Raw genomic sequence first — 26,547 nt, 5'->3', positions numbered from 1 at the left:
AAGGAGGCAAGAGCACCCCGGACTACATAATCAGTTAGCTCAGGAAGCCCCGCAGAGCAACCTCCCTCCCTCCCCAACTTCTCCCCAGCCTCCTCGGCCACACTGCAAGCACACCTGGAGCTGCCCGGCCAGTAAACACAGCAACCCTCAGAGTCTCCAAGTCTCCAGGTAATTCTTTCAACTTTTTATTGAGTGTTCACCCTTTTTCCAGTGTCAAGAGCATGACTAAAATCCAGGCACGCCCACTTGCCTCAGTTTGGGGCTGAGATGTTTCATAGCAAACACTGTACAGCCCCGACAATCCACGGCAAGTCCACATGAAAAGTGCACACAGAATTGTGGGCAGCCTTGCATGTCAGGCCTGGGGGCCATTCACCAGGACATAACTGGAGCCTTCTGTTTGCAACATCCTCTCCACTGGACAGTCTCCTCTGCGGCTCTAGCCAGGCCCCTGCAAACTTGCTCTGTGACCTGCTGCAGCATCCGGGAGTCCATGCTCCAAGCTTGCTCCGTGGGCGGCCCTCTGGCTTTCCTCTCACCTGCACTCCCGGCAGTGAGCCTTTCCAGGGCAACGTGCAGCTGCCTGCTCTGCCTCTTTGCAGGGAGGCACCCTCTTTCTCCTTTAGCCTCTCCTTTCTTAGAAGACTCACGTCCCGTATCCACTTGATGTTCCAACCTTCTCCCCACCCTTGAGGCATGGCCTATTCTCTGACCACAGCTCTTCTTGCCCATTGGTCAGACAACAATGTAATCAACTTAATAAAGTCAGATGAGGCCCAGAGTTCCTTTGTAAGATCCCCTCAGTCCTCCATGGTCAGCCGTAGGTTGCTGCATGTTGCTCTGTGACACCAGCGCCTGTGGGTGGTGTGGGGCCGCCCTCACGCATTGCAGCAGGTACATCGGACCTGCCCAGGAGCCTTTGTCCTCCTCCCAGGAAGGAGCTCTTCTTGATGACCATCTCGGGTCCACTGCCCAGGGCCCAGGGCTGGTGGGAGTCTGATGGTTAGCTGGGATGGCTGCTCCAGGCCCCTGAGCCTCCTGCCCATCGGCTCCTCCTCTCTGGGTGGTGTACCATAGCATGTGCTTGGCCCCCCAGTTCTCTAACATAACGGGTGTCAGGGTGGTCATAGACTGACCCCACCACCGCCCATACTGAGCTGTAGCACAGACAAGAGAGGCCCTGGTGTGCTAAACTACCAGGCCACTGGCCCGACGGCCACCTCCCTCTCAGAAAGAGGGGTGGAGTGCAGCGAGTGAATGTGAACCATGCAGATAACCATGAGTCTCTCATTCTGGACAAGTCAGTCACCAACTTCACTGTTACCGACACCACATGCTGGGCACCTCGCAAGTGAGTGCACTAGCACGGCAGGTCACTGCACGAGCCCGTGCAGAAGCAGCACTGCTCAGGGGAACTGGCCACGGCTGCCTCCGGGGCTGCTCTTCTTCCAGCTGTACCCAGGGATTTCTTCTGAGCAGGGTCTGACGATGGACTTTCCTGCAGTGAGATCCTGTGTGGCTTTGTCTGCTACCCAGGGACGTGTCCTCCTCACCTGAGCTGGATTCCAGCTCTGAGCTGCCACCTGTTGGGAGCTGAGGATGGAGTCCACCTTCCCAGAGCCGGGCCCTCTGGCCCCTTGGCCACTTTTCTTCTCGTCTTTTTCCCTGTTACCTGAGGAGAATGTGATGGCAGTGGACCGTCCGCAGTTCCCACAGCACCTGAGGCAGGGCACAGTGGCCAGCGCGGCTACTTTCTTCCCGTCATTCTCTCCCTTTGTGTGAGACAGTGCGTGGCTTCGTATTTCACAGATGTTTGAAAGAACTGACATTTGTTGATACAGAGCTTGAAACAAGCATCTTCCAAGCAGGCCAGCCTCATAAGCAGCCTTTCCTCATGTCCTCCCTAAAGGAGTGAGGAGTGGACGAGGATACCAGGGGTCGCTGGGGGGCTCTCGACAGACCAAGTAGTCACTAGGTAGTGAGCGCTCATGTGCTCACACGCTCTGATGCCCCTGCAACTTCATCGAGTGCACTCACACTGTCGCCAAACTTTGTGTAAAGCACCCTTACCCTCCCCACAACGAGGAAACTGAGGCTCAGTGATGTGAACCTACTTGACCAAGGCATGAGTCTTGTAAGCTAGGACTTGAACCCAGGACTGTCTGACTCTGCAGCCCAAGTTCCTCACCACACTGTGAGATGCGGCCTTTTAGGATAGAGGGAGCGGCATCAGCGTCAGCACAGTGGGGTCTGTCGCAGGGACAGACCACCGCGGCTCTTGCTGGCATTCTCCTCTCAGGATAGAGGGAGAGGTGGCAGCGTCAGCACGGTGGGGTCTGTCGCGGGGACTGGGCCCACTGTGGCCTTTCAGGATAGAGGGAGAGGCAGCAGTGGCAGCACGGTGGGGTCTGTCGCAGGGACTGGCCCACTGTGGCCTTTCAGGATAGAGGGAGAAGTGGCAGCGGCAGCACGGTGGAGTCTGTCGCAGGGACTGGGCCACTGTGGGCTCTTGCTGGCATTCTCCTCTCAGAGGCTCCTCTACTTGTGGGTCCCCACCTGCACTCACGCTGCCTGGGATTTGTCAGTGTCTGAGACTGAATGACCACAAGATTCTTAGGCTGGGGGACCTCCCAGGATGGGGCCACCTCCCAGGTCTCCTGGTCCCTTGGTGGCCCCAGTGGAGCGGTCTCCTGGCAGTTGCTGCCTGGCACTGAAGAGCAGCTGCCTCTTCTCAACGGCATACGTGCCAACTACATGCTTTCACACAAGAGCATGCCCAGCTCTGTGAGACGGGCCCTGTTCTCAGTTTAAGATGAGGAAACCGAGGCTCAAGGAGGCATCACCTTGCTGGCCTGTCATTAGAGACAGAGACTCAAGTGTTCACAAAGGAAGGCTCATTTTCTGGTGCGGGTGGAGGGCCTGTGCCAGGGTGGCTGCTCCAGGCTGTGGAAGTCAGAGCCTGCTCTCTCTGGAGCCAGGGGGAGCGACCCCAGGCCTTGAAGAGCAGCACCAGTGTGGCCTTTCTCCAGGCCAACCTTTAGGAACATAGAGTCGGGGTGGAAGTGGCCAGCCTTCCCTCTAGGTGAGCCCTCCAGAGTTGGAGGAGGACCTTGCTGGGCAGGGCAACTCTGGCTGCCTGGCAGGCCAGCATCAGCATAGAGCAGCTAGGATCTTCAGCCACCGGAACCAGACAATCTGAAAGTGTCTGGAAATGTCCCTGCTTTGAGAAAATGTGTTATTTGAATGTTCAGGGCCAGAAAATGCAAAATGATTGGCTGGTGGTATCAGAGGAACCACAGAAATAATAGATTCTTCTTCTTCTTCTTTTTTTTTTTTTTTTTTGGTAACTGACGTAACGGCTCATAGCCCAGAACCACAGACACCTTTCCCAATGTCATTCTGAGAACCTGTGGCTGAACACGGTGTCCTAGGAAGGCCATTTGACTGTCCCCTCTCAGGGATCTTAGGTGGAGTCAGAAGGAGGGCTGAAACAGGCAATTGAGGCTTGCCCAGACCAGGAGCTTGTGGGAACCTGGGTCTGGGGAAGACATCGACTGGCAACAATATAGAACACTTCAGTCCCAAGGGGTGTGCAAGGTGATGATGAGGAGGAGGATGGGGTCATGGGATGATGATAATGACAGGACAATGAGATGACGGGATGATGGTGATGGTGGTGGTGATGACAGTGAAAGTGGGAGGATGGAATGAGGATGGTGATGGTGGTAACGGTGGTGGTGGTGGTGGTGATGAGACAATGGGTGCCAGGCAATGTGCTAAGCAGGATTCGCTCAGCATCTCATTTACTCATATAACACTGTGAGGCAGGCACTATTATTATCTCCACCTTATAGATAAAGAACCTGATGCTTGGAGAGATGGAGTCACTTGCCCAAGATCATGACACTGGGAAGAGGCAGAGTGGGTGGTGCTATTGAGGTGGAAGCGGCCAGGGCACTTCCTGGGCCAACAGCATCATGAGCATTCAGACTAGTCAAGCAGCTCTGAAAGGCCATCTTCACTCCATCATTTTCTAGGTACACATTAGGTTGTAGGTATCCTGGGGATTTTTGTTTTTTTTTTTTTGAGACGGAGTCTGGCTCTGTCGCCCAGGCTGGAGTGCAGTGGCCGGATCTCAGCTCACTGCAAGCTCTGCCTCCTGGGTTTACGCCATTCTCCTGCCTCAGCCTCCCGAGTAGCTGGGACTACAGGCGCCCGCCACCTCGCCCGGCTAGTTTTTTGTATTTTTTAGTAGAGACGGGGTTTCACCATGTCAGCCAGGATGGTCTCGATCTTCTGACCTCGTGATCCGCCCGTCTGGGCCTCCCAAAGTGCTGGGATTACAGGCTTGAGCCACTGCGCCCAGCCAGGGAATTTCATTTCAGAAAGCCCTAAGTCCCTGTTTCTGGGCTAGGAGGTTGGAGAGCAGAAAATAATTATGTTGAGGCCTTGGTAATCTTGGTCTTAGTAGAAGTAGGGTCCTCCCCTGATATGGTTTGGCTGTGTCCTCACCCAAATCTCATCTTGAATTGTAGTCCCCATAATCTCCACGTGTCATGGGAGGGACCCAGTGGGAGGTAATTGAATCATGGGGGTGGTTACCCCCATGCTGCTGTTCTCATGATAGTGAGTTCTCACAAGATCTGATGGTTTTCTAATGGGCTTTTCCCCCTTTTGCTCGGCACTTCTCCTTGCTGCCACCACGTGAAGGAGGTGTTTGCTTCCCCTTCCATCATGATTGTAAGTTTCCTGAGGCCTCTCCAGCCATGCTGAACTGTGAGTCAGTTAAATCTCTTTCCTTTATAAATTACCTAGTCTTGGGTATGACTTTATTAGCAGCCTGAGAACAGACTAATATACTTCCCCTAATCTTCTGCACACAGAGCCCTAGCCTCAAGTCCACAGAGCCTGGGTAGGAGTGCACATGTGGAAAGGGCCCAGGCGATGCTATTGATCAGCAGTGTCCACCTGCGTCTGCAGACCCTGGATGGGAAGCCATCCAATTTGGTCATGGCTTATCCTGGCCACTTTATGATGCTTCACCATCATCTTCAGGCAGGAAGCTGCTACCCTGAATTCTGCTGGGCCCTGGGATGTCCCTTCTAGCAGCACTTTTTGAAGGACATTTGCTCTCTACGGGCCACCCACTCTTCTCTGGGCAATGTCCCTGATTCACTAAGTGGATCCCTAGGAACCACGTTTGTATTGTATGTCCCCATCCTTCTGACAGCTGAGTGGACAGGGCAACACCAGTGATCCAAGCCAGGTAAGACAGATCTTCTCTCCTGGTGATTAGGAACCAGATCTGAGAGGCTGAAAGTGAGGCTCAGTGGCTGGGTGAAACTATCACATGTAAACTTGGGAGCTCTGAGGTATCATCCATCTTCCCCTCTGTGCACTGAGAAGTCCAGAAATCTTGTCTGAGAGAGAGTGGGGAGGGGTAAAGCAGATATGCACAGAGAAGAATGGACACAAGATGGAAGGAGCATCCTGCCCGCTTTCTAGGTGCTGACTCTGGAGGAATTGTAGTTATTGGACAGAGAAGCTGTGGGCAGAGATTTCTCAGCTACCCATGAAGCAGCAGCAGCTGCCTGGCAGGGCTTGAAAACAGAGTCAAGCAAAAGGCCCTGGAACCTCGAGGCCAGGGGTTCTCTGTGCACTATTCTTTCTGCAGACTTCTCTCAGTCCGCTGGCTGGAGCCTCAACTGCCAGACTCCAGTGTTTGGAGCTAAGGGAGTGAGGCAAGAGATCACATATTGGAGAGAAACCCAAATCAGAAGCTGGAAAATTGTCTAACTGGGCTGCCACCCAGAGGATATTTGGTGAAGAGAACCCTAGTGATCCCTTGAGGGGGGTCCTGGGACCTGAAGAGGCCGCAGGCTCTGAGTCATGCACCAAGCTGGGACAGGTGGCCCAGGGCTCAGTGTCTCTGAGTCTCATGCAGGAGAGATAGGCCAAGTATACAGAGCACTGAAGCCAGGCACCAGGCAGCAGAATGAACCCGAGGAAACCAGACTCAGGGGAGGAATGAGAGCCTGGGATCCTGGCCTCAGCCCCAGGTGTAGAGGACAGTGAGGTCCTCTGTGGCAGCCACCCTGAGAATGGCCACTGGCATGTCTGCTGCAGCCAAGGGGACCCACCACCTGCAGGATTGCCTCCAGAGCCTGGCCTGCCTCTCCCAAAATACTGCAGAGTCTGGGGCTTGAGAGGCATCCTTGTGACCTGGCAAACCTGGGCATCTACCAGGGACCTCTGATCTTCTCAAGGAAGGAAACAAGTGTCTTTTAAAACTCAGTTTTTGGGGCAGGAGGCTTGGTGCTCTGTCACCATGACTGCATTTCGCCGGTGCCTCCTTAAGGATGTCAGATGATCCCACCAGCTAAAACGAGCAGGTAAACCTCACATGGGCAGAAGCTGCATCACCCCACTCCCTGAACACCCTACAGCACCACCCCATAGCGCTCTGGGGGGCAACTGTCTGCAGTGACCTCTTAGAGGGGCCCCCCTACAGTCTAGTGTTATCCTGGAGGCCAGCAGGTGCTGGTAGAAATTTGCCATCATTCCGGTCCATCCCTCCCATGATCACTGAACTGCATTTGAGGACATTTTTCTTCCCCCTACCCAGCCTTAGACCCCCGGGTTGCTTTCTTGGTGGGAAGTAGTACCTATCGAGGGAAATTCATAAAAGTCCCCAACTCAGGCTGGGCACAGTGGCTCCTGCCTGTCATCCCAGCACTTTAGAAGTGGGGATGGGAGGATTACTTGAGACCAGCTAGGAAATACAGTGAGCCCCCATCTCTACTGAAAATTAAAATAAAAAAATTAGCCAGGCATGGTGGCGTGCACCTGTACCCAGCTACTTGGGAGGCAGAGACAGCAGGATCACTTGAGCCTGGGAGATCAAGGCTGCAGTGAGCTATGGCAGTGCCACTGCACTACAGCCTGGAAAACAGAGAGAGACACTGTCTTAAAAAAAAAAAAAAAAAGTCCCTAAATCAGTTCCTCAGATGCGGCAGCTCCACCTATATGCTAGATCTTTACTGCGCCTAGCCTCATCACAGGGCTGAGGAATGGAGGCTCAGAGATACTGAGAGCTACCCAAGGGCCTGGGAGGATCAGTGGTCCTAACTTCAGGTCTCCCTGCAAGGCTGGCTGTGCCTTTCACTGTGGAGGTCCACTGAGAACTCCAGAGAACAGGACCTGCCATGGGGCCCAGCTCTCCTGCACGAGACTCTTACAGACACCAAGCCCGGGGTCATCTGTCCCAGCCTGGTGCATGATTCACAGCCCGCAGCCTCTTCAGGTCCCAGGTCCCGCCTTGAGGGCACTCTAGGGTCCTCTTCACTAAATGTCCTGGGCTGCTGCTTAACCATCCCCTCCTCCTCCAGAAGCCACCTCTGAGCCTGGTGCCTGATGCAGGTCGCCCTGTTGGATCCTGCACAACCGCTTCCCTAACAGGACTTATTTAAGACTCTGAGCTCTGACCCGTTCCCTCACCTCCTCCAGAGCAGGAAGAGGAACAGGCTTTGTTCAGAGGGTTTTGCACTGTGCCCCCCAACCCTGCCCCAGCCTCACTTCCCTCTCACTACAGGGGCCTCCTCTCACCCTGGGCCTTCCGAGGACCCCCCATCCTCTACTCTTCCTACTACCTGTATTACAGCCTGTGCCTCACACGAGAAGGCCCTTCTACAGAGACGGGCGAGTCCGACCAGGGGAGATGGTGGCCAAGGTTTCATCATCAACTTTGTGGCACTTTCATATTTCACTTGTTAAAAACTGATCAGTAATCATTTCTGATTATGTCTTCTTTTGTACAGTTATATGTTAATTGTTTTTCTGGGTAGAAAAGAAACATTTACCCATCGTGGAAAATCTGAAGAATACAGGGAAAATAAACTCACTTAATACACGTACAGCCCAGAAATACTCAGGATGAGTGAGACTCTATTTTCATATATACATACATGACCGCCACTACAATTTTGTTCGCCTTTTTTAAAACACCTCATTTAAAATCCTTTAACTCGTAGGCTGATATTCTTGTTTTCATCTTAGTGCCAACACTTGCTTTCCCAATCAGGCAGAAAAAGGCATCTGTTCTCCGTTACTTCTGCTCCTGACTAAACGCTCCCTTCCGTGCTGGTTTCCGAGGGGCCTGAGGTTGGCTGGAGATTGTCCTGACAAGCCCACAACCCTCCTCTCCAGGTAACTGAATGTCCTGCAGCCACCTCCCTGCCTCCCTGGGAAAGCGGAGTGTGCTGGGGGCCCCCTTCTCTCCTTGCCCCTACTCTCCCCAGCATGAGGTGAGGAAGACTGCTGACCAGGGACACTAGGTGGAGTCACAGAGAAGAGCAGGCCCACCCCTGCTCGTAGCTGTCTGGTTCCTGAGGGCCCTGGCACAGGACCACCCTCCTGTCCTCATGCTGGGCCCCGAGGGCAGGGGAGGGTCTTTAAGGCAGCCTGGGGGCTCAGAAGTGACTAACGAACACCTCCCTGCATCTCACTGCCCCTCCCCGGCCCCACAGGCCCTGTGACCTTGCCAAGGCTGACATGGGTGAGGAGACAGGAGGATGAAGAGTAGAAGAGGGTCCCTTTGCTCTTGCACCCTCGTTCCACAGTCCAGTAGGAAGAGGCCCATGCCCACCGAGGGCAGTACAGCAGCTCCACAGGCCTCAGTGGGCTCCAGCTCCTGTGTGGAAGCTCTTTATGGCCGAACACTCTGGGGACCCACTGGGCATCCGCAGCCTGAACTCTGGCTACTACCCAAAAAGGAGACATCTACGCGTGTAAACTCAGAGAAGGCAAATTCACCAGACGGGCATGCAGGATCCCACCCTCCCACCCCTGGCCAGACAACAGAAACTCCTGCCTGCCTGCTGACAGCGGCATTCTTGGTGATGAAGGTGTGCCCTCAACCCACCGGAGGTGTGTGTGATGTGGAGAAACTGACCTGGGGTCTCCCTGCCTTTCATCTTGGTATCTGGCTCTATTTCTCTTCCTAGCTTGGGCAGGCTTATTACTAGGGCTGAGGGGCAGGGCACTGGTGGCAATCTTCAACAGAAGATTGTGGCCCGTAAGCTTCAGAGCTGTGGGGCAAAATGCTGTCTCCCCCACCATGGCCAAGCCTCTTCCTCTCCTCTCTCACGCCCTCATTTCTCTGAGTGGGGCCCAGGCCTCCCCTGCACCCTTGGCTCTGGCTCCATGGCCTCTGTCTGCTCGAGCAGTATGACCTGCAGAGAAAACTGTGTTCTTACAGCATCTGCAGGGAACAGCTGGTGGGGTCTCCAAGGAGGGGAGGCTCTTTCAGGGCAGGTGCTGGCCTCTGCGCCCAGGCAGGCTGACACTCAGTCTTCTGAGGAAGAGGGAGTCTGCTCCCCATTAGAGTAGGAAGATTTGGCCTGGGGGAGAGCTGGGAGTGCAGGGAGGACCTGGAGGAGCTAAGCATGGGGCCCATGAAGGTCAGGAAGAGAGAAGACCCAAGAAAGAGCATGGAGGTGAATAACTGAAAGAAAAGAGCCACAGGCAATGAAGATTTTCAAGCTACAAGAGGTAAATCTTCCCCTCCAACTCTCCCGTGGACTCTCCAGGGAAGTCCAGAATGCTCCTGTGCTTTTGTGAGTGTGGATTATTTCAGGGAATGTAAGAGGCAGTGCAGGTGGAGAGGGAGGTCGGTGGCCAAGGGGCAGCTGGCATCTGCTCATCAGGACTGCACGGGGCCTGGGTCTTGAATAGAGGAGACATCGCAGGCCCACTGGCATCCTCCAAAGCAGGTGGCCTCCTGCTCCCCTCAGCAAGGTGGGGCTGGGCCAAAAGTCATCCTCAGAGGATGAGAAACAGGACATCCTCCCTGCAGGGCTGTTTCAAGGCTGCTGGAGGCAGAGCTGGGCATCTGCGCCAGCCATGAGACCGGTGCTTGGAAGAGATCCCCAAATCACTTATTCTAGACATTCAGATGGATAGTGATCTAAATGCTATGAAATGCTGTGGCCTATAGTGATCACGACAGCATTGCAGACAGCATCATCTCCCTGGGACAAGGAATTCTCCCTCACCATCCTCCTTCCCAGAAGCTCTGATCTCAGGCATGAGTACTTAGCAGGAACTATATCCACTGCACCCTCAGTAACTAGTGTGGTGTCTGGCAGGGAGCAGTTGCTTCATAGCTACTGAATGAGTAAGTGAGTGAATGAAGGAATGAGTGAGTGAAAGAAAGAATGAATGAATGAATGAATGAACAGCAGGTCCAGGTCTAGCTGCTCTTCAGGATCTGTGCCTCTGATTGCCATTTGATGTCTTCTCATTGGCCTGAGGCCAGGGGAGGTGCTGGCTTGCCTGAAAGCCATCTCCCTCAGGGTGTCCCCAGGAGTCCCCTGACTGGTGCTGAGAGTTCTGGAGTCTGCCCTTGTGCCTGTCTGGTTCTCCTCCCCACTGCTGGGGTGGCTCCCAGGGTGAAAGCTACTGGCCCATTTGCCTGAGCAACCCCGATAGGTGGGGAGGGAAAAGAGAGAGCCTCTGAGGGCTGGCATATCGTCACTCCCCCACCACCCCCCATCTTGGGTTTCACAGGCAGACAGACTGACTGACCAATATGGGGCAGTCCCCGTATCTGGCCAAGCTGTGGAGCAGTGATGAAGAGGTGGCTCACTGGTCAGGAGGCTGTTGGGTGTGGCTCAGCTCTGTCCACACCAGAGTGTGGAGCAGGTAAGTCATTTTACCTCTCTGAGCCTTGTTTTCCACATGTATAAAACGGAGACACTACGAATGGCTGTTGTGCAGGAGTGCTGAGGATTCGGTACATCCACGCACGCAAAGCACCAGGACAGTGCTTGGCACAGGCCATGCTCAACCAAGAACACTGAGCAGCAGACAGCCCCTCTGCCCTGGGAGGAGTTGCTAGGCAGCACTTATCTTCTCTCTGCTCAATTTATGATTATGGGGACTGAGGAGAGAAGCTTCAGTGCCAGAGGAGGAGTGTGTGTGCACGTGTGTGCATGTGAGTGCTTATGCACACGTGTATATGTGTGTGCACACAAATGTGTGAGAGTGTACATGCATGCATGCATATGTACATGTGTGACAGTGTGGTTATGTGAATGTGTACACAAGCTCATGTGTGAGCGTGTGCCTGTGTATGTGAGACTGCATGCATAGGTGAGTGCAAGTGTACAGTGTGTGCATGGGTATATGTGAGTGTGTAGGGCGTGTATATGTGAGTATGCATGTGCATGTGTGTGTGTACGTCCAGGGCCCTGGATACTGGTGCATACCTGCCTTTCCTGGACATTCTGTGTCACTGGATGCTTCCAGCCTCCCCTCAGACCCTGAGTCGCCATGATGCCCTTCACCCCTGGTGGTGCCATGGCTGTGGGGGCACCCCCTTCACAGTGTCCCCTGCCTTCCTAGAGATCATCACCTGGCTCCTGGCACAGGAAAATACCAGTACATGGAGCTCTGCGATGGGAATTCCTGAGCAGGAGGCCGGGGGCCCTGACTGACAGGCTCTCCCAGGAGCCGAAGCTTGGGATCCTCAAGGGATCCTCAAGGGAGGCAGAGGCTGTGGCCACTTCCCTGTCACCAGTGCCTAGCAGGGTGGGGGTCAATAAATACCCAAGGCCTGAGGCCATTAGGCTGCAATATTCTCAGACCCCACCAGGCGGAGCCACATGCCCATCTCAAGACCAGGCCACTTCTCAGGCTTCCGGTTTCAAGAACCCACACTTTTGACCAAATCTACTCCCAGGCCTCCTGCAGCTGTGCCGGAGGAAGAGACTCCTGGATCAGAGGAGGTGTGGGGCTGCTCAAAGCATGGGGGCTGGGGCCCCGACACCCATCCTACTCTTCCATCCTCCCTCCTAGTCAGCCCTGCCCTGGCCAGGCTGCTGGAGGAGCCACAGAGCAGCCTCACCGAGGCCAGCATGGGGTGGGTGGGGCAGGGCCCGTCCCTGCCCGGGGCCTGTCTTCAGCTCCCTGGGCCCTGAGCACCGCCCCTGGGAGGGAGGCCATGCTGAGGCCACACTCACCTTTCCAGCCCTGAAGACATCTCTTCACTAAACTCTGAGCTCTCACTACTGCCTGGAAAAGGAACACAGGTCAATGAGCACAACGGCCTCACAGAAGAGGGGCCCGTCCTCCCGGGTCAGGCCCCTGAGCTCACAGAAGTGCCACAGAAACTGCTTCCTCACATTGGGAGCCTCAATGTACTCGAGTTTTTGCTGCTGCTTGTTCTAACTCTGCTCTGGGAGGGTCAAAGAACCACCCCATCCCACTGTTCCAGGCAGGTCCGCTACTACCTTCCCACTGCCCCCGAGGGCCGCAGCTAACTGCCCACTGGCCCGCTGGGGTCTGGGTCTTCAGGCTTTCTTCTGGGCCTGACCTGGCTCCACCACTGCCTCCCTTCTGGCCCACATGAAGCCAGGGCTAGAACAGGCCTCACCTGGTGAGGCCAAATGAGCACCTCTTCCTCTTCCACAAGGGTCAGGGCTTGACTAGACGCTGGTCACAGCGCAGGTACCTGGCATTAGACAGAAGCCTCAAGGGAGAGCCCCTGCAAACCCCTGGCCAGTGGGGTCACAGAGAGGGGCTGGGTCCCACCGTTTTGCTACCTATTTCTCCTTCAGGCCTGTCCCTCTGGGCTGAATGGGTGACCCTGCTTCTCCCAGGCTCTCTAAGCCCTCTTGAAGGAGAGATTTTCTCCTGTCACCCAAGCATCCACGCGCAATGCTTCTGGACTGTCTCTCAGACCTCAGAGGCTCTGAGGTTCAGTGCTCTTTGCCTGAAAGAGCACCGAGGCCGAGCACTGGGAAAGCAGGAGGGAGGGGATCCCAGGCCCCTTGGCATCTGTCTGAGTAATGGCCCTCATCACAGAGGGGAGGACCAGCCCAGCTCCCAACAGGGCACATGCACACATGGCCACTTAATCAGGGCTTTTGGCCCCAAACAGAAAACCAGTTTCAATTCCCCAACTTGAGGAGCCGGGAACCAAACAACCTTGTGATCTCCTGTCTGGACGCTGGACAGCTCTGCATCTGACTCCGTTTTCTGTCTCAGGAAGAGCAAGGCCTGGACTCAGGCACAGCTCAGAAAGTTTTCTGGACATAAAACAGCTGTTCTGCTGAGTGCTGTTGGGCCGGCATTCCCCAGAGGGCATTCCTCAGAACCCAGTCCCATTCCAAGGAAGAGGGTCCCATGACCAAAGAATGTGGACACTGTGGACTCTGATGCCTTCTTAGAGGACTCCTCCCACCCACCGGCACAGCCGCATCTCTGGGAAGAAATCTGCACACCTTTGCTCAGCCCAGCCTTTCCCCACGCATGACCTGGAACTCGTCTCCCAAGGCGCACCTCAGAACCCTGGACACATTGTCCTGAGCCGCCGTATAACCCTGATTGGCTCCAAACAGGATGACCTCCTCTGAGGACAGAGGCAGACACAGAACATGCTTGTCAGAATTCCAGGGCGTGGGAGACGGCGACCCCTGGACTCATATTGCCCACGCCCTCTGAGACTGACTTGCTTTCACAGGGACGTGGGAGTGATTCCTGCCTGTTTCTCCTGTCCCCTCCCACCCCCTGCCCTGGGCCCTCTGCCCTGCAGTCCTCACAAAATCAACTCCCAGCTTGGCAACTGGTCTAACCACCAGCTGTGGGAGGACTCCCTGCTAAGGGAAGCTGACAGACACACAGACACACAGACCACAAAGGCATAGGCACACTGAAAGGCACCAGGCACCAGAGAGAGCACTGGCCTGATGGCAGTATTAACAGGGTGGTGCCCACCTGTCTCAGCTGACCTGGACACTGCAGGGGTATGGACCTACAACCAGAGCTCAACACCAGCCTGAGTCCTAATGTCAAGTTCTTCCTATCCCAGCCTCAGCAGCACAATTTCTGTCTCTTCTATTGCCATAGCACCACGTCTGGCTGACACTCAGTGATGCAATTTCATCCCTGAACATCAGCTTTTCATCCTCCCTCCTTCTAGCTCCCATTGTGAAGACAAGTACGCAGTGAGAACCCTGTAGCCACCCAACTACCCTCCCTGGCAGCCTCTCCTGCTTTGCCCTGCAGGGCCCTGTGGGTCATGATCCCTTAGGGACAGAAGCCTGACTGTGGTCCAGTCTGGTCTAGGGAGTTGCCAGCCAATAGCAGCTGGTCTCAGGAAAGGGTTTGGCTGCTTTTTCTACCTGCCTGCCATGCCACCAGCAGGATGACGACAGATCCAGGGCTCTTCATGAAGCCCACGAGGCTAGGAGACAAGGGTTTCCCTGGCTCTGGGTGGTTCCTGCAGGCAGCCACCTCTGTAGGGAGGTGAGGGGCCACTGGGTCCCCCAGAATGATAGCGCCACTGGGCATGGCACAGTGACACAGAGACAGACACGGAGCACACACTGGGCCTACAGCCCACCAGCCTATCATGTGCAGGCCGGAGACGCTTACCTAGGGAGAGTCCATTGGTGACAGCAGAGGAGGAGGTCAGGGCCAGGCCCCTTCGGGGGCTGCGGGACTCTAGGACACTGTCGTCCAGTAGGTGCCTTGCTTTCTCCGATGGGAATGTCGCACTTTTACTCTCAACTACACTCAACTGACACATCATACTGGAAAACGGAAAGGAAGAAAGAAGGCAAAGCTCCTTATCTATGGAGTGACAGTGGTTACACCTGCCTGGGGGCCGAAGCAGATGGTGCAGCTGCAGGAAAAAGGCCTCCACCCAGAGCCATGGTACAGCCCAGGCTCTGTCCTCTCTCATGCCATGACCTTGGGCAAGTCACATCCTTTCTCTGAGCCTCAGTTTCTCCATCCATCCAATGGGGATAACGATACTTGCCCTGCCTGTCTCCCAGGTGGCTATGAGGCTCGAGTGAGCAGATGCTGCTTCTGAGTGATGAGGCCGCACAGGTGTGTGGCAGTGGGCCTGTGGCCAGGATGTCTGCTCCTGGAGTCACACGCACCTGGTCCAGGCCCTTGCTCCGATGTTTTTCCACCATTGCAAGGAACTTCACCTTGTTGAACCTCATTAGACTCATTCTCAAAATATGTAATAATAGCACCCACCTCAGAGGCCTGCATGGGGACTCAGGGAGATCATGCTTGACAGGCATGTGCAGAGTGTCTAGCACAGAGGGCTGCTTAACACTCAGAAAGCAACTCTTTCTCCTCCAGCCTTGGAGCTCCTCCAGGGCCTGCCTGGGCTGGGCTGAGGCTTGTGCCTTGGAAGTGGTAGGGAGGGAGGGAAGAAGGAAGGAAAGGAAGGAAGGAGGAAGGGAGGGAGGGAGGGAAGAAGGGAGGAAAGGAAGGAAGAAAGGAAGGAAGGAAGGGACTCATCTGTTCGGAAGCCTCTGCCTAATGCCCTGGAGACACAGGCACAGTTGCCCCAGCCATGCCGAGGACTCACGCATGTCCCCCAGCTATTGGGCCCCACAGGGCTGATGAGCCAGCAGGTTCAATGCTCTGTAGGCAGATGCCATGAGAAACTGAACACCGCCCTGGATGACAATCACTGGTGTCCACTGGACTTTGGGGTTTTTCCATGAGTCATTAACTGGGCTTGGGCAAATTCTCTGGAATGTCACTGCTACTTCCCTGCCCTTCCCTGCACCCTTCCTCCATCAGCTGCTGAGCCTGAGACACCTGTCAGCGGTGTGGAGTCAGTGCTGCCACAGTGCCCCTCAGCTCTTCCCAAGCTCACACCAGCCTCAAGAAAGTGCACTGGCCAGGACTCCAAGGGCTCTCATCAGCAACTCCCAGAACAGGGCAGGGGAGGGACCCAGTCAGCAAGTGTTTCCCTGCACTGTGCCCAGGCCCACGTGCAGGACGGTCTGAAGCCCGGGGGGAGGGCTTGCTCAGTCACCCACTTGTTGCCTAAGCTGTGGCTCTTCCTGTGTCTGGGGACTGGAGGTGTGGGGAGGCTGCCAGCAACAGACGTATCAGGACAGGTGGGCCTCCGGCTGAACCTCGCAGTACCAGAGCCAGCAGAGGGACCTGCAAACAGAGCAGAGAGAGCAACAACAGGGGTTATGATGGGAGGGTGAGGGGCTGCGCAGGCTGGGTTGGGGTGTGGAGGCGGTCCCCGGGTTTGGAGTACGGCAACTGGCCCAGCCGTCACAGATGGGGCAAGGTTCATAGGAGCCCTGTAGCTTCTTACTCATTAGATATCGATCCTTCACTCTCCATACAGTAATTGACTCCCAAGGCTGACAACCAACTCTCAGGATGGTCAACGTCCTGCTGTGCATGGCACCCCCTGGCCAAAGGGAGGGCACCATGGATGGACATGGGGATAAGCAGCCTAGTCTTGGCCCTGCTTCCCCATGGCATGACTTATCCAAGGACACCCAGCTGGTGAACAGAGGTGAGACTTCAAAGTGTGTCTTCTAGGCCGGGTGTGGTGGCTCATGCCTGCAATCCCAGCAATTTGGGAGGCCAAGGCAGGCAGACCACCTGAGGTCAGGTGTTCGAAACCAGCCTGGCCAACATGGTGAAACCTCGTCTCTACTAAAAATACAAACATCAGCCAGGTTTGGTGGCACACACCTGTAATCCCAGCTACACGGGAGGCTGAGGCAGAAGAATCACTTGAACGCGGGAGGTGGAGGTTGCAGTGAGCCAAGATTGTGCCACTGCACTCCAGCCTGGGCGACAGAGTGAGACTCCGTCTCAAAAAAAAAAAAAAAAAAAAGTGTGTCTTCTAACACCAAGTCCATTCCCTTACCCCTGAGCTCTTATACAGCCACTTTCTGGTCTCTGTGTACTCATTAAAAACAAAGGGGCAAGAGCACAGCTAGACAGATAGGGTTCAGATCTTAGGTCTTTCAGGTGCTACCTGGGACCATGGATAGGTTACTGAACTTATTCCTTGAGTCTCAGTTTCCTCATGTGAAAAGTGGGAATGATTCAACTCACCTTGCAGGTGGTCAGAAGAAGTCCATGAGGTAATGTTCGCAGACTTTCATAGTTTTTAGCCCTCATACTTAATTTATTATGGTAATTATTACCATGTCCTTCTCAACCCAGTCATGGGGCTAACAGGTCACCAGAGCCAGGGAGTTAGGGGTGCAAACCTCACTGCACTCAATACACAGAGACTGAGGCCGAATCCTTCATGCTGGCCACATCTTCAGCTATGTCTGGAGGAATGTGACCCTGGCCACCGTGGCACTCTTTAGTTTGTCTGGCTTGCGAAGGGAGGTCTTTAAGGGAGGTGACTCCAAAGGCTCGCCTAGCTCTGGCTATCTGGGCCAGGCACCAGGGGTGGTTGCTGCCAGCTGAGTGCTCACTTCCCATGAATTGCCTCCTCTGCCGTCCCTTCTCCTTCCCAACCCCACTCTGCACAGGCACCTTCTCCTTCATCTGCCCCCATCAATCCCTTTATTAGGCCTTAGCCGATTTTCTTATTCTCAATAACATTCCAAAATGTCACTTCTTTCCTTAGTGCCCCCAGGCAACTCCAAGACCCCAAACCTTTCCAATGCTGCCACTCTTTACTTCAGTGACAACACTGGTTGTCAGGTGGGACCTCTCTCACAGCCACCCTTGCAGTGGCCACGCACACCTCCATTCACACTGGCCTTCCTGCCAGGCCGGGGCCCAACTCTTCTCTCAGGTCCTACCCATCTCCTCTGAGAATTCACTGCCTCACTTTCCCCTTCTCTCTCTGACTCCTTCTCCCAGCCTATAGGCAAGCTCTAGTCTCTCTTTTTCTGTGAGCCAAGGTCCTTCACTGGGTCTTTTCCCAGCAAATGGAGCTCTGTGCTCCTCCAGTCACTCAGCTCTGACTTCTGTACCTAATGACACGTCCACTGACCTCCTTCTTGCTAAACCAATGAAGGCTTGTCAGCATCTCCTAGAGCCCTTGGTACCTGGTGCTCGGGGTCACTCCTTCTCAACATGCCCTCCTTCCTTGGCAGGCGCTATGCCACACTCTCCTGCTTCTCCCTGTGCCTCTTCAGTCTCTGTCACCACCTCCTCTATGAGCTCCCCCTCCTCCTCTAACACCCTTCATGCTGGAGTTGTCTACACAGGCTTCCCTCTTCAGCTCCTGTTTTTTATTTGATTGGATAGCTGATGACTCTTAAATCTTGACTACAGTCCTCTTTTCTTCTTCTTCTTCTTTTTTTTTTTTTTTTTTGAAAGGGGGTTTGGCCCTGTCACCCAGATTGGAGTGCAGTAACGTTATGACGGCTCACCGCAGCCTCAACCTCCCTGGCTCACCGGCTCAAGCAACCCTCTCACCTCAGCCTCCTGAGTAGCTGGGACCACAGGACGGTGCCACCAGGCCTGGCCCAGTCCTTTTTTCTGAGCCTGAGACCCATATATCCACCTCTTGGCACTATCCCTCCATCTGCCCTTTCTTAAGATGCACCAAGTGCAGAACAGCTGAGGCTGAGTCTGCAACTCCTTTTTCTGTTTCCAGCCTCGGCTGGAGGCATTGTGTGTTACCCAGTCGCCTGGCCTGGGATGGGAGCCCGCCCTCGGCTCCTCCCACACGGCAACGTGCCTCTTCTCTCCTCCCTTCCCTCCTCACTTGCTGCACAGGCACCAGGGCCTCCAGACTCTGCACAGCCCCTCCCTGCCCACTTCTCTTGTCACTGACTGGTCTGGGCCCCCATATTTTATTGTCTTCCTGCCTCCAGTCTGATCTTCTAAAATCTAACCCAAGCACAGCTTCACAAGTATTTGAAAAACGTGAAGCTGACCATGTCACCGCCTTGCTTGAAAGCATCCATGACATGGTGTTCAAAGTTCTTCCTGACCTGGCCATTTAAGCCAATCTTAAAATCCCGATGGAGGCCAGGCACAGTGGCTCATGCCTGTAATCCCAACACTTTGGGAGGCCAAGATGGGCAGATCACGAGGTCAGGAGATCAAGACCATCCTGGCTAACATGGTGAAACTCTGTCTCTACTAGAAATAAAAAAATTAGCCGGGCATGGTGGTGGGCGCCTGTAGTCCCAGCTACTTGGGAGGCTGAGGTAGGAGAATGGCGTGAACCCGGGAGGTGGAGATTGCAGTGAGCCCATATCATGCCACTGCCCTCCAGCCTGGGCGACAGAGTGAGACTCCATCTCAAAGAAAAAAAAAAAAAAATCCTGATGCGAAAGAAAAGGAATAAAGTAGCCAAGACTATTCTGAAGAAAAACAGTGCAAGACTTGCCGTACTGGATGGCAGAACAAAACCTAAAGCAGTAGTATTTAAACAGTGTGGTACTAGGCATGGATGCAGACACAGTTCAGTGACTACAAACTGAGAGCCCGACCTGCTTCCTGATGGTGGTGGCATTACCAGTCAGTGGGGAAAGGAGGAACTTTTCAGGATGGGGGCAAAACCACTGGGTTTCATGCGGAAAAAGACAAAATTAGAGTCCTGCCTTATGTTAAGCAAGTGGATTAATGTGACAAATGTGAAACGCAAAACTACTGGGAAAAAAATAGGAGACAACCATTATAATCTTGCAGAAAGGGAAGAAAGAAAAAACACAAATTCTAAAGGAAAAGGTGAATAAATTTGACAACATTTAAATGTCTGTACCAAAACAACCAACCAAAAATGACATCAAAATCAGTGTTAAAAGGTGAGTCATAGTGTGGGAGAAGGTATGTGTCACCCCTAAACCAACACAGGATTAGCTTTCAGATATACAGAGAACTTCAAATATCTTTAAGAAAGGGCAAACCACACAGAGAGAACAAGCAAAAGATATGAAAGGCAAATCCAAGGAACAGAATCTCCAAATGGCCAGTAACAATAAGGAAAGACGCTTAACCCCACTGGTAATAATGGAAATGCAAATGAGAGCAAAAGGAGGTATCTATTTATTCCAACAGATGGTAAAAAACAATAAAAAATTTAGCTTGACAATGTATTGCATTGGCAGAGGTGGAGGAACAGGAACTCTAGCTTGGGGCTTACATGCAGGTAAAATATTTGGAAAGCAATGAGCAATGCTGAATAAAGGAAGATTCCCTGCCTTTTATACCTGGTGATTCTAATTTAGGTTTTTACTCTAGAGAAACTCTTGCATATATACACGGGGAGCCACATATACGAGGATGCTCAAGGTGGCATTGTGTGTCATTGCAAAAAAGCTGAAACAAGCTGCATGTCCATCAGTAGGGAAATAGATACATGAGCTGTGGTTTATTTAATCAACAAATTTTACAAAGAGAAGACGAAACTGCATCTACAGGTATCAATATAGATAAATTGCAAAAACTTAAGTTTCAGCTTGGGCAATATAGTGAAATCCCATCTCTAAAAAAAAAAATACAAAACCTAGCCCAGTATGGTGGTGTGCACCTGCAGTCCCAGCTACTCAGGAGGCTGAGGTGGGAGGACTGCTTGAACCCAGGAGGTGGAGGTTGAAGTGAGCTGATAACATGCCACTGCACTCCAGCCTGGGCAACTGAGTGAGACCCTGTCTCAAAAAACAAACAAACAAACAAACAAACCCCAAAACTTATGTTAAGTAGAGAGAGTAAGTTGTAAAATAATGTTTATGGCATTATGCCACTTAGGTCAAATTTTTAAAACACACAAAACAACAGTATATATGTTTACACATAAGTATGCAGTAAAACGCAAAACCTGCACAAGAATAATGCAAATCAGCACAGCAGTTACCTGTAAGGAGGAAAGGGAAATGATGCAGGATGGGGGTAAGGGGCCTTCCCTCCATCTGTAGTATTATTACTTAAAGAACTATGTGGTGAACCTGGCAAAATGTTAACTGCTGCTAAATATGGATGGTGGGGACAATGGGTATTCCCTATGCATTAACTATTTCGTTATTTAAAGTGAGACTACTTTAAAAATAGTGGTCACCTACTCTGTGCCAGGTGCTGTGCTGGAATCTCCATCTGCCCGTCCAGATTTGTCCTCCACCCTTCTCCACCCTGTGCCATGGACCAGCGGGCTGCACACGGGGCTAGGTCAGTGGGCTCCCTGGCTCCCTCTGGCTCCTCACTGGCTTAGGCTGATGGGGAGCAGGCTGGGGCACTGCCTCCTCTGGCTCCCTCCCTGCGGGGTCACTCCTGAGAGGTGGCAGTCTGTTTCTAACCCTGGGGTACTGAGCTGTCCTTTGGGGTCCCCATACTCTGCCCACATCTTTGTAAATAGCCCCATTCTGAAACTCTCTTCCAACCACCCAACTTGAGTGTGTCATCTGTGTTTGCCTTGACCCTGTAGTGCCTTCACATTTAGTCCACACAGCACTCCTCTGAGGTCTATATTATTAGCTTCAACTTGCAAGTAGAGTAGTAGAAGCTCAGTGGGTAGGCATCAAGCATGTGTCTAGGACCTGGCTGGCGATGGGGTTAGGTTCAAGTCTAGGCCTTGTGAGTGCATGGAGCAGACACCTGGGACCACCTGCCAGGCACCTTCTCAGGAAGCACATTCTCCTCCCACTGATGTAGACGGGGGAGGCAATGCCAGTCCAAAGCGGCCTCGCCTGTGGCCCCAGCTGATGGGTCTACGAGTGGACACCCTCCCCAGGACTTTTGGATTTGAGCCTAGAAAGCATTAGAGGACAATCTCTGTTTGATGAATGAGAAATAAGGATGGCCATGTTTCCCTGCTTGTGGTGAGGGAATCTGATCTGTGGTGACAGAAAAGGAAAGTAACCTCACTGAGTGAGGCCACAAAGCAAGGTGGAAGAGAGGTCTGTTTCAGTTGTTCCTGACACCCAGTGTATCCCTGGCCTGGCTGTTCAGCCCTCCTTGGTTTCTGTGAGCCAATGGTTCCTTTTTCTTTTTCTTTTTGGAGACAGTCTTGCTCTGTCACCCAGGCTGGAGTGCAGTGGTGCCATCTTGGCTCTCTGCAACCTCCACCTCCTGCATTCAAGTGACTCTCATGCCTTAACCTCCCAAGTAGCTGGGATTACAGGCATACGCCACAATGCCTGACTAAATTTTTTTTTTTTTTTTGTATTTTTAGTAGAGACAGGTTTCTTTAGTAGAGACGAGGTTTTGAGACCATGTTGGCCAGGCTAGTCTCAAGCTCCTGGCCTCATCTGATCCACCGACCTCAGGCTCCCAGCTGGAATTGCAGGCATGAGCCACTGCACCCAGCCCAATGGTTCCTCTTTTGGTTGAAGTCAGCCAGAGTCTGTCTTTATTGCTGCAGTTCAAAGAATCTTAAGAGACCCCGCCACCCGACACTGACTCTTGGCGCAGCTGCCTAAATAAATTAGCTTGATGGCAGGAGAGAGGGGAGGCTCTCTGAGGCCCCAGTTCCTGCTTTTCAGATGGCATCTCAAGAACAGGATCTGACAGACCAAGCCACAATAATGGAACTGGAGAGGCGTGACTCTAAAGTAAAGGTTCTTGGCCGAGACTTCACAAACCCAGGAGAGGTGTATGGAAGGACTGAAAGTGCAGCTAAGCTTTTGTATGTGTGCATTTTCCTGGCAAGGGATTCCATGTGGTCATCAGCTTCTCTGAGGCTCGGGAGGATCACGAGGTCAGGAGTTCAAGACCAGCCTGGTCAATATGGCGAAACCGTCTCTACTAAAAAATACAAAAAATTAGCCAGGCATGGTGGCACGCGCCTATAGTCCCAGCTACTCAGGAGGCTGAGGCAGGAGAATCACCTGAACCCGGGAGATGGAGGTTGCAGTGAGCTGAGATTGCACCACTGTACTCACAGAGTGAGACTCCATCTCAAAAAAAAAAAAAAAAAAAAGAGGCTCTAATTCTTAACCAAAGAATGTATCAGAACCATCTGGAGAGAGTGTTAGAAATGGAGTTTCTTGGGCCCACCCCTGGAGACTGATTTTGTGGGCCACAGGTGGGTCTGGGCATTGCCGTCAGCCAAAGCTCTCCAGGTGATGCGGCTGTTCGGCCCGGGGAAGAAGCTCTGCTCGAAGCGCTGCAATGCAGGCAGGCTCTGTTCCGAAGGAAACATCTCGTGCAGTTGTCCCAGAGAGGAAAAGGAAGAATGAAAACCATCCTGCTTTGTTTTGGTTTTGCACATATTGCTCAAGAAACGAATCCATGTAGAGGGTGGATCTTGCCTTGTTTATCAGCAGCCGTGTGCAAGGGATTACAGTCTCACTGCCTGAGTCACTCTGGCTCCCACCCTGACTCAGAAAAGTGTTTTCTGAAGGTCAAATTGCATGGCTCCTCCCTTGTGGTTTGGAGTGGACTCCAAGGCTACCTGGTGTTGTGGTAGTAACAATCATGATGACAATTACAACCTAATGAGATGCACCCGGCGCCGTGCTCTGTACCTGTGCCACAACACTTGAGGTGGAAACTCTTAGTAGCCCCATTTTACAGATGCGAAAGTGGGGCTTACAGAGCTACAACACGCTGGAGGCAGGACTTGATCCCAGGTGTGCGGCACTCTTGTGGTGCCTGGGGAGGAAGGCTAACTGTTCAGAGGTCAGGTGCTGGTCAGAACACGAGGACGGAGGAACACGGTGGCCATATCTGAAGTGATCTAGTAAACAGGAGACACTTCCTCCAGGAAGTCTGTAGTGGGTAAGACCCAGTTACTACCCTTGAGGAAAGGAAGGTGATGGGAATTAGCATCTATTATGCACTGTGTGCCAGACTTGAGTAAACACTTCAAAGTCCTGTTCTTTGACTCCTATGAGGTTAGTAACCTTTATCACCGCCATTTTAAAGGAAGGCTCAGAGGCACTCTGCAGTCCCACAGTTGGAAGCTCCAAGTCTCTTCTGGTAACTTCTTTTGGCCCTTCCTGTTCACTCCTGCCTGACTCCTTTTCCCATCTGTCTCCATGTGCTTCCTGCCTCTAGCTCCGATTCCCATGCTCAGTCTCTCCCAAACCCACTGGACTTGCCCTTGGTCTCTTCCATTCAATTCTTGACTCTCCCTGCAGGACTAGGCCTGGATCTGCCCCCTCTTCTTTCGGCTATGGATGGCCCTGGGAGGCATGCCTGGCCTCAGATGCCCCTTGACCCAACTGGAGGAAGGGTGGGGGGCCCAGCAGAAGAGCCTGCAGCTTCCCTGGGCGCCGTTTCAAAGCTGATGCTGCTCCCCCTGCTCTGGGTCTCAGCTCCTCCCCTCTTCTGCATTGTTGACCAACAGCCTGGGTCTGACGCGGAAGAGAAGAATTCCCATTCAACTGGGCCCCAGGGATGGGGGGCCTCTCTGCCAGTAAGTGACACCCTCTGCTACTGAAAGGCCTCATGTGCTTGCCCTGCCAAGCCTGGGGTGGCCACCACGTGACAGCACCAGGGACACGTGTCTTCTGGGACCGCTTGTGAGCTGGGTGGCTGGCAAGTTTGTTTCTCCATGTCTCGGGGCAGGGGCAAGGGTGTGGGTGGTCATAATGCACCAGGGCTCTGGGCTGGCTGAGCAGAGTACAGTTCCTGCTGCCAGCCCCGATATGGCACGGACAGCTGGAAAAACTGACCGTGTGGCTTGACTATCTCAGAGGATTGCTCCGTTTTTCCTCAGCATAATTTTTCCATGAATAATCTTTAAAGCTCTTTAAGTGGCTGTTTCTTTAGCAGTTTTATTGGAACATATGAGAACTGACAGTCTCTGTGGGGAACAAGATATCATGTTGAAAAAAAATCTGGTTTTCATTACATTTCTTTCAAGAAAGCAACAGGCTGCCCAACAGACCACTCATTGATTGGAAGAGAAAGGAGCCCGGAGCCTCTGAACAACGGCCTTGGAGTGGACAGGATGATGAAGAGTGACGGCAAAGACTCAGGATCTGAAGGCACACAGGCCTGGGCCCCCACCTGTGTCTGCCACTTGCAGGCTAAGTGACCTTGGGCAAGTCACCTCACACCTCTGAACCTGAATTCTACATCTGCGAAACAGGAATGGTGACCCTGACTGACAGCCTCCCTGTGAGGAATAAGCCATACAGCATCCCTCCCTCCTTCATGTGACCAACTTTTCCTGAGCCCTGACCTTGGGCCTGCCCCTGGGGCAGGAGCCGGAGATACTACACTGGATTAGAAAGATGAGTTTCTAGTCAAGTGTGGGAGAGAGAGAAGTAGCCAGGTCATTAGACCAGGAGAGACATCTACTTTTACATGAGAATAGTAACAATAATAAATACGGTAAAGGCAACAACTACACCAATAATATAACTACAACAATAACGATGGTAATAATGACAGTAGCTAATGTTTACTGAGCATCTACAAAGTGCCAGGAACTGTGATAAATGCTTTGTACACCTGATCTTATTTAAGCCTCACATTAACACTGCCATGCAAGTACTGTTACTATCTTACTTTTAGGATGTAGAACTGGACGGGGGAAGAGTTCAGGAACTTGCCCGGGTGAGCAGTCAGTGAACAGGATAGCCCTGAGCACGGTGCACGTGAGAACACAGAGGGGACCCCTGGAGGGTCTGATGTCCAGGCAGGTGCAAGAGCTCCAGCAGGAACAGTGATGGATGCAGACAGAAGAGCATGTGCACAGACTTGGGGTGACAGAGAGCCGGGCCTTTGAAGAAGCCTGGAGTTCAATGAGGGGAAGGTGTAGAGATTTTTAGGAAGGGGCACTGATGCATTCAGATGTGTACCCTAGAAAGTTTGCTTTGGTTGGAGAGCAACTGGATGTTGCTTGACACCAAGACTTGACACCACAGGCTGGGGGTATGGAGGGAGGGGGACTTGGGGTGACCGTCAGTGGAGTGGTATCCTTGGTACTGTCAGGTTTTGGGGACATGATGAGAAGTTCATTTTGGGATTGATGTCTGGAGGCCACTGGGTAGATGAGGAAGACATGCGTTTGGGACGGGAAGCCTCGTTCCCACGGATTTCCGGCAGCATCCAAGTGGCCTGCCTGGGACAGCACTGCCCTATTTAAGCAGCCTGGCAGCCCTGCTGCCGCTCACAGAGGCACTTTCCAAGTATCGCACATCGGAAATTAATGGGAGGCAGCTGTGGCAGAAGGGAAACTACTCAGCTTGGAGTCACAAGACTTGGGTTCCAGTCCAGCCTCTGCCCCACGCTGAGCTGGGATCTCACAGTCGGGTCTCATCCTTCGGAGCCTACGTTTTCTCATTGGAGAAGGGGGCTTGACAACTGTGCAACTGGGTGCTCTTGCAGGTGCCACTCTGAGCCTCTGGTGCACAGGGTGACTTTTGCCTAATGTGAAGGGGGCTCAGTGTCCTCAGTGTCCCTCCTGCCCATGCTGAGAATCCGGTTCCCAAGGACTCAGGCCCTCTCCAGGTCTGCCAGACCCCGTGTCTCTCCAGGACACTGGGGCCCCTCTGCACAGAAAGTCTGTGTTGAAACCCTTCTCTGGCCAGGTTTCACAGTGGAGCCTGGGAGCTGGTCACTTTCACATTCACACACATTGTTTCTCATACATGCAGCTCTCACGAGTTCTCCCTGACAGCCAAGAGCTGTCTCACACATCACTCAGAGGGCCCGGTTCATTTCCTTTTTTTTTTTTTCTTGAGACAGGGTCTTACTCTGTCATCCAAGCTGGAGCGCAGTGGTGCGATCATGGCTCCCTGCAGCCTCCACCTCCTGGGATCAAGCGATCTCGCCTAAGCCCTGAGGAGCTGGGGTTGTAGGCACGCGCCACCATGCCCAGATAATTTCTATACTTTC

At 53.1% G+C, this 26,547-nt stretch overlaps 1 protein-coding gene across 25 annotated transcripts in view; it reads right to left on the bottom strand.

The window, feature by feature from the left end:
- The window catches only part of RALGPS1 (Ral GEF with PH domain and SH3 binding motif 1), a 309,103-nt gene that overhangs the window by 12,957 nt on the left and 269,599 nt on the right, over nt 1-26,547 (bottom strand). For 16 of the 25 annotated variants that reach the window (XR_004178006.1, XM_017950003.3, XM_017950005.3 and 13 more), the window contains 3 exons: nt 15,852-15,978; nt 14,437-14,594; nt 12,021-12,072 (listed from right to left, as the gene is read on the bottom strand). Coding sequence is in view for 22 of the 25 variants with exons in the window: in XM_017950003.3 (XP_017805492.1) it covers nt 12,021-12,072; nt 14,437-14,594; nt 15,852-15,978 (337 nt within the window). In the remaining 3 variants the exon portion in view is untranslated. The other 9 variants (XM_017950009.3, XM_017950006.3, XM_017950008.3 and 6 more) reach the window with 7 other exon arrangements.

Source organism: Papio anubis, chromosome 13, assembly GCF_008728515.1.
Source record: "Papio anubis isolate 15944 chromosome 13, Panubis1.0, whole genome shotgun sequence".
Classification (NCBI taxonomy): Eukaryota; Metazoa; Chordata; class Mammalia; order Primates; family Cercopithecidae; genus Papio; species Papio anubis.
The sequence above is the reverse complement of the archived record's forward strand: the minus strand, read 5'-3'. Positions and strand labels throughout refer to the sequence as shown.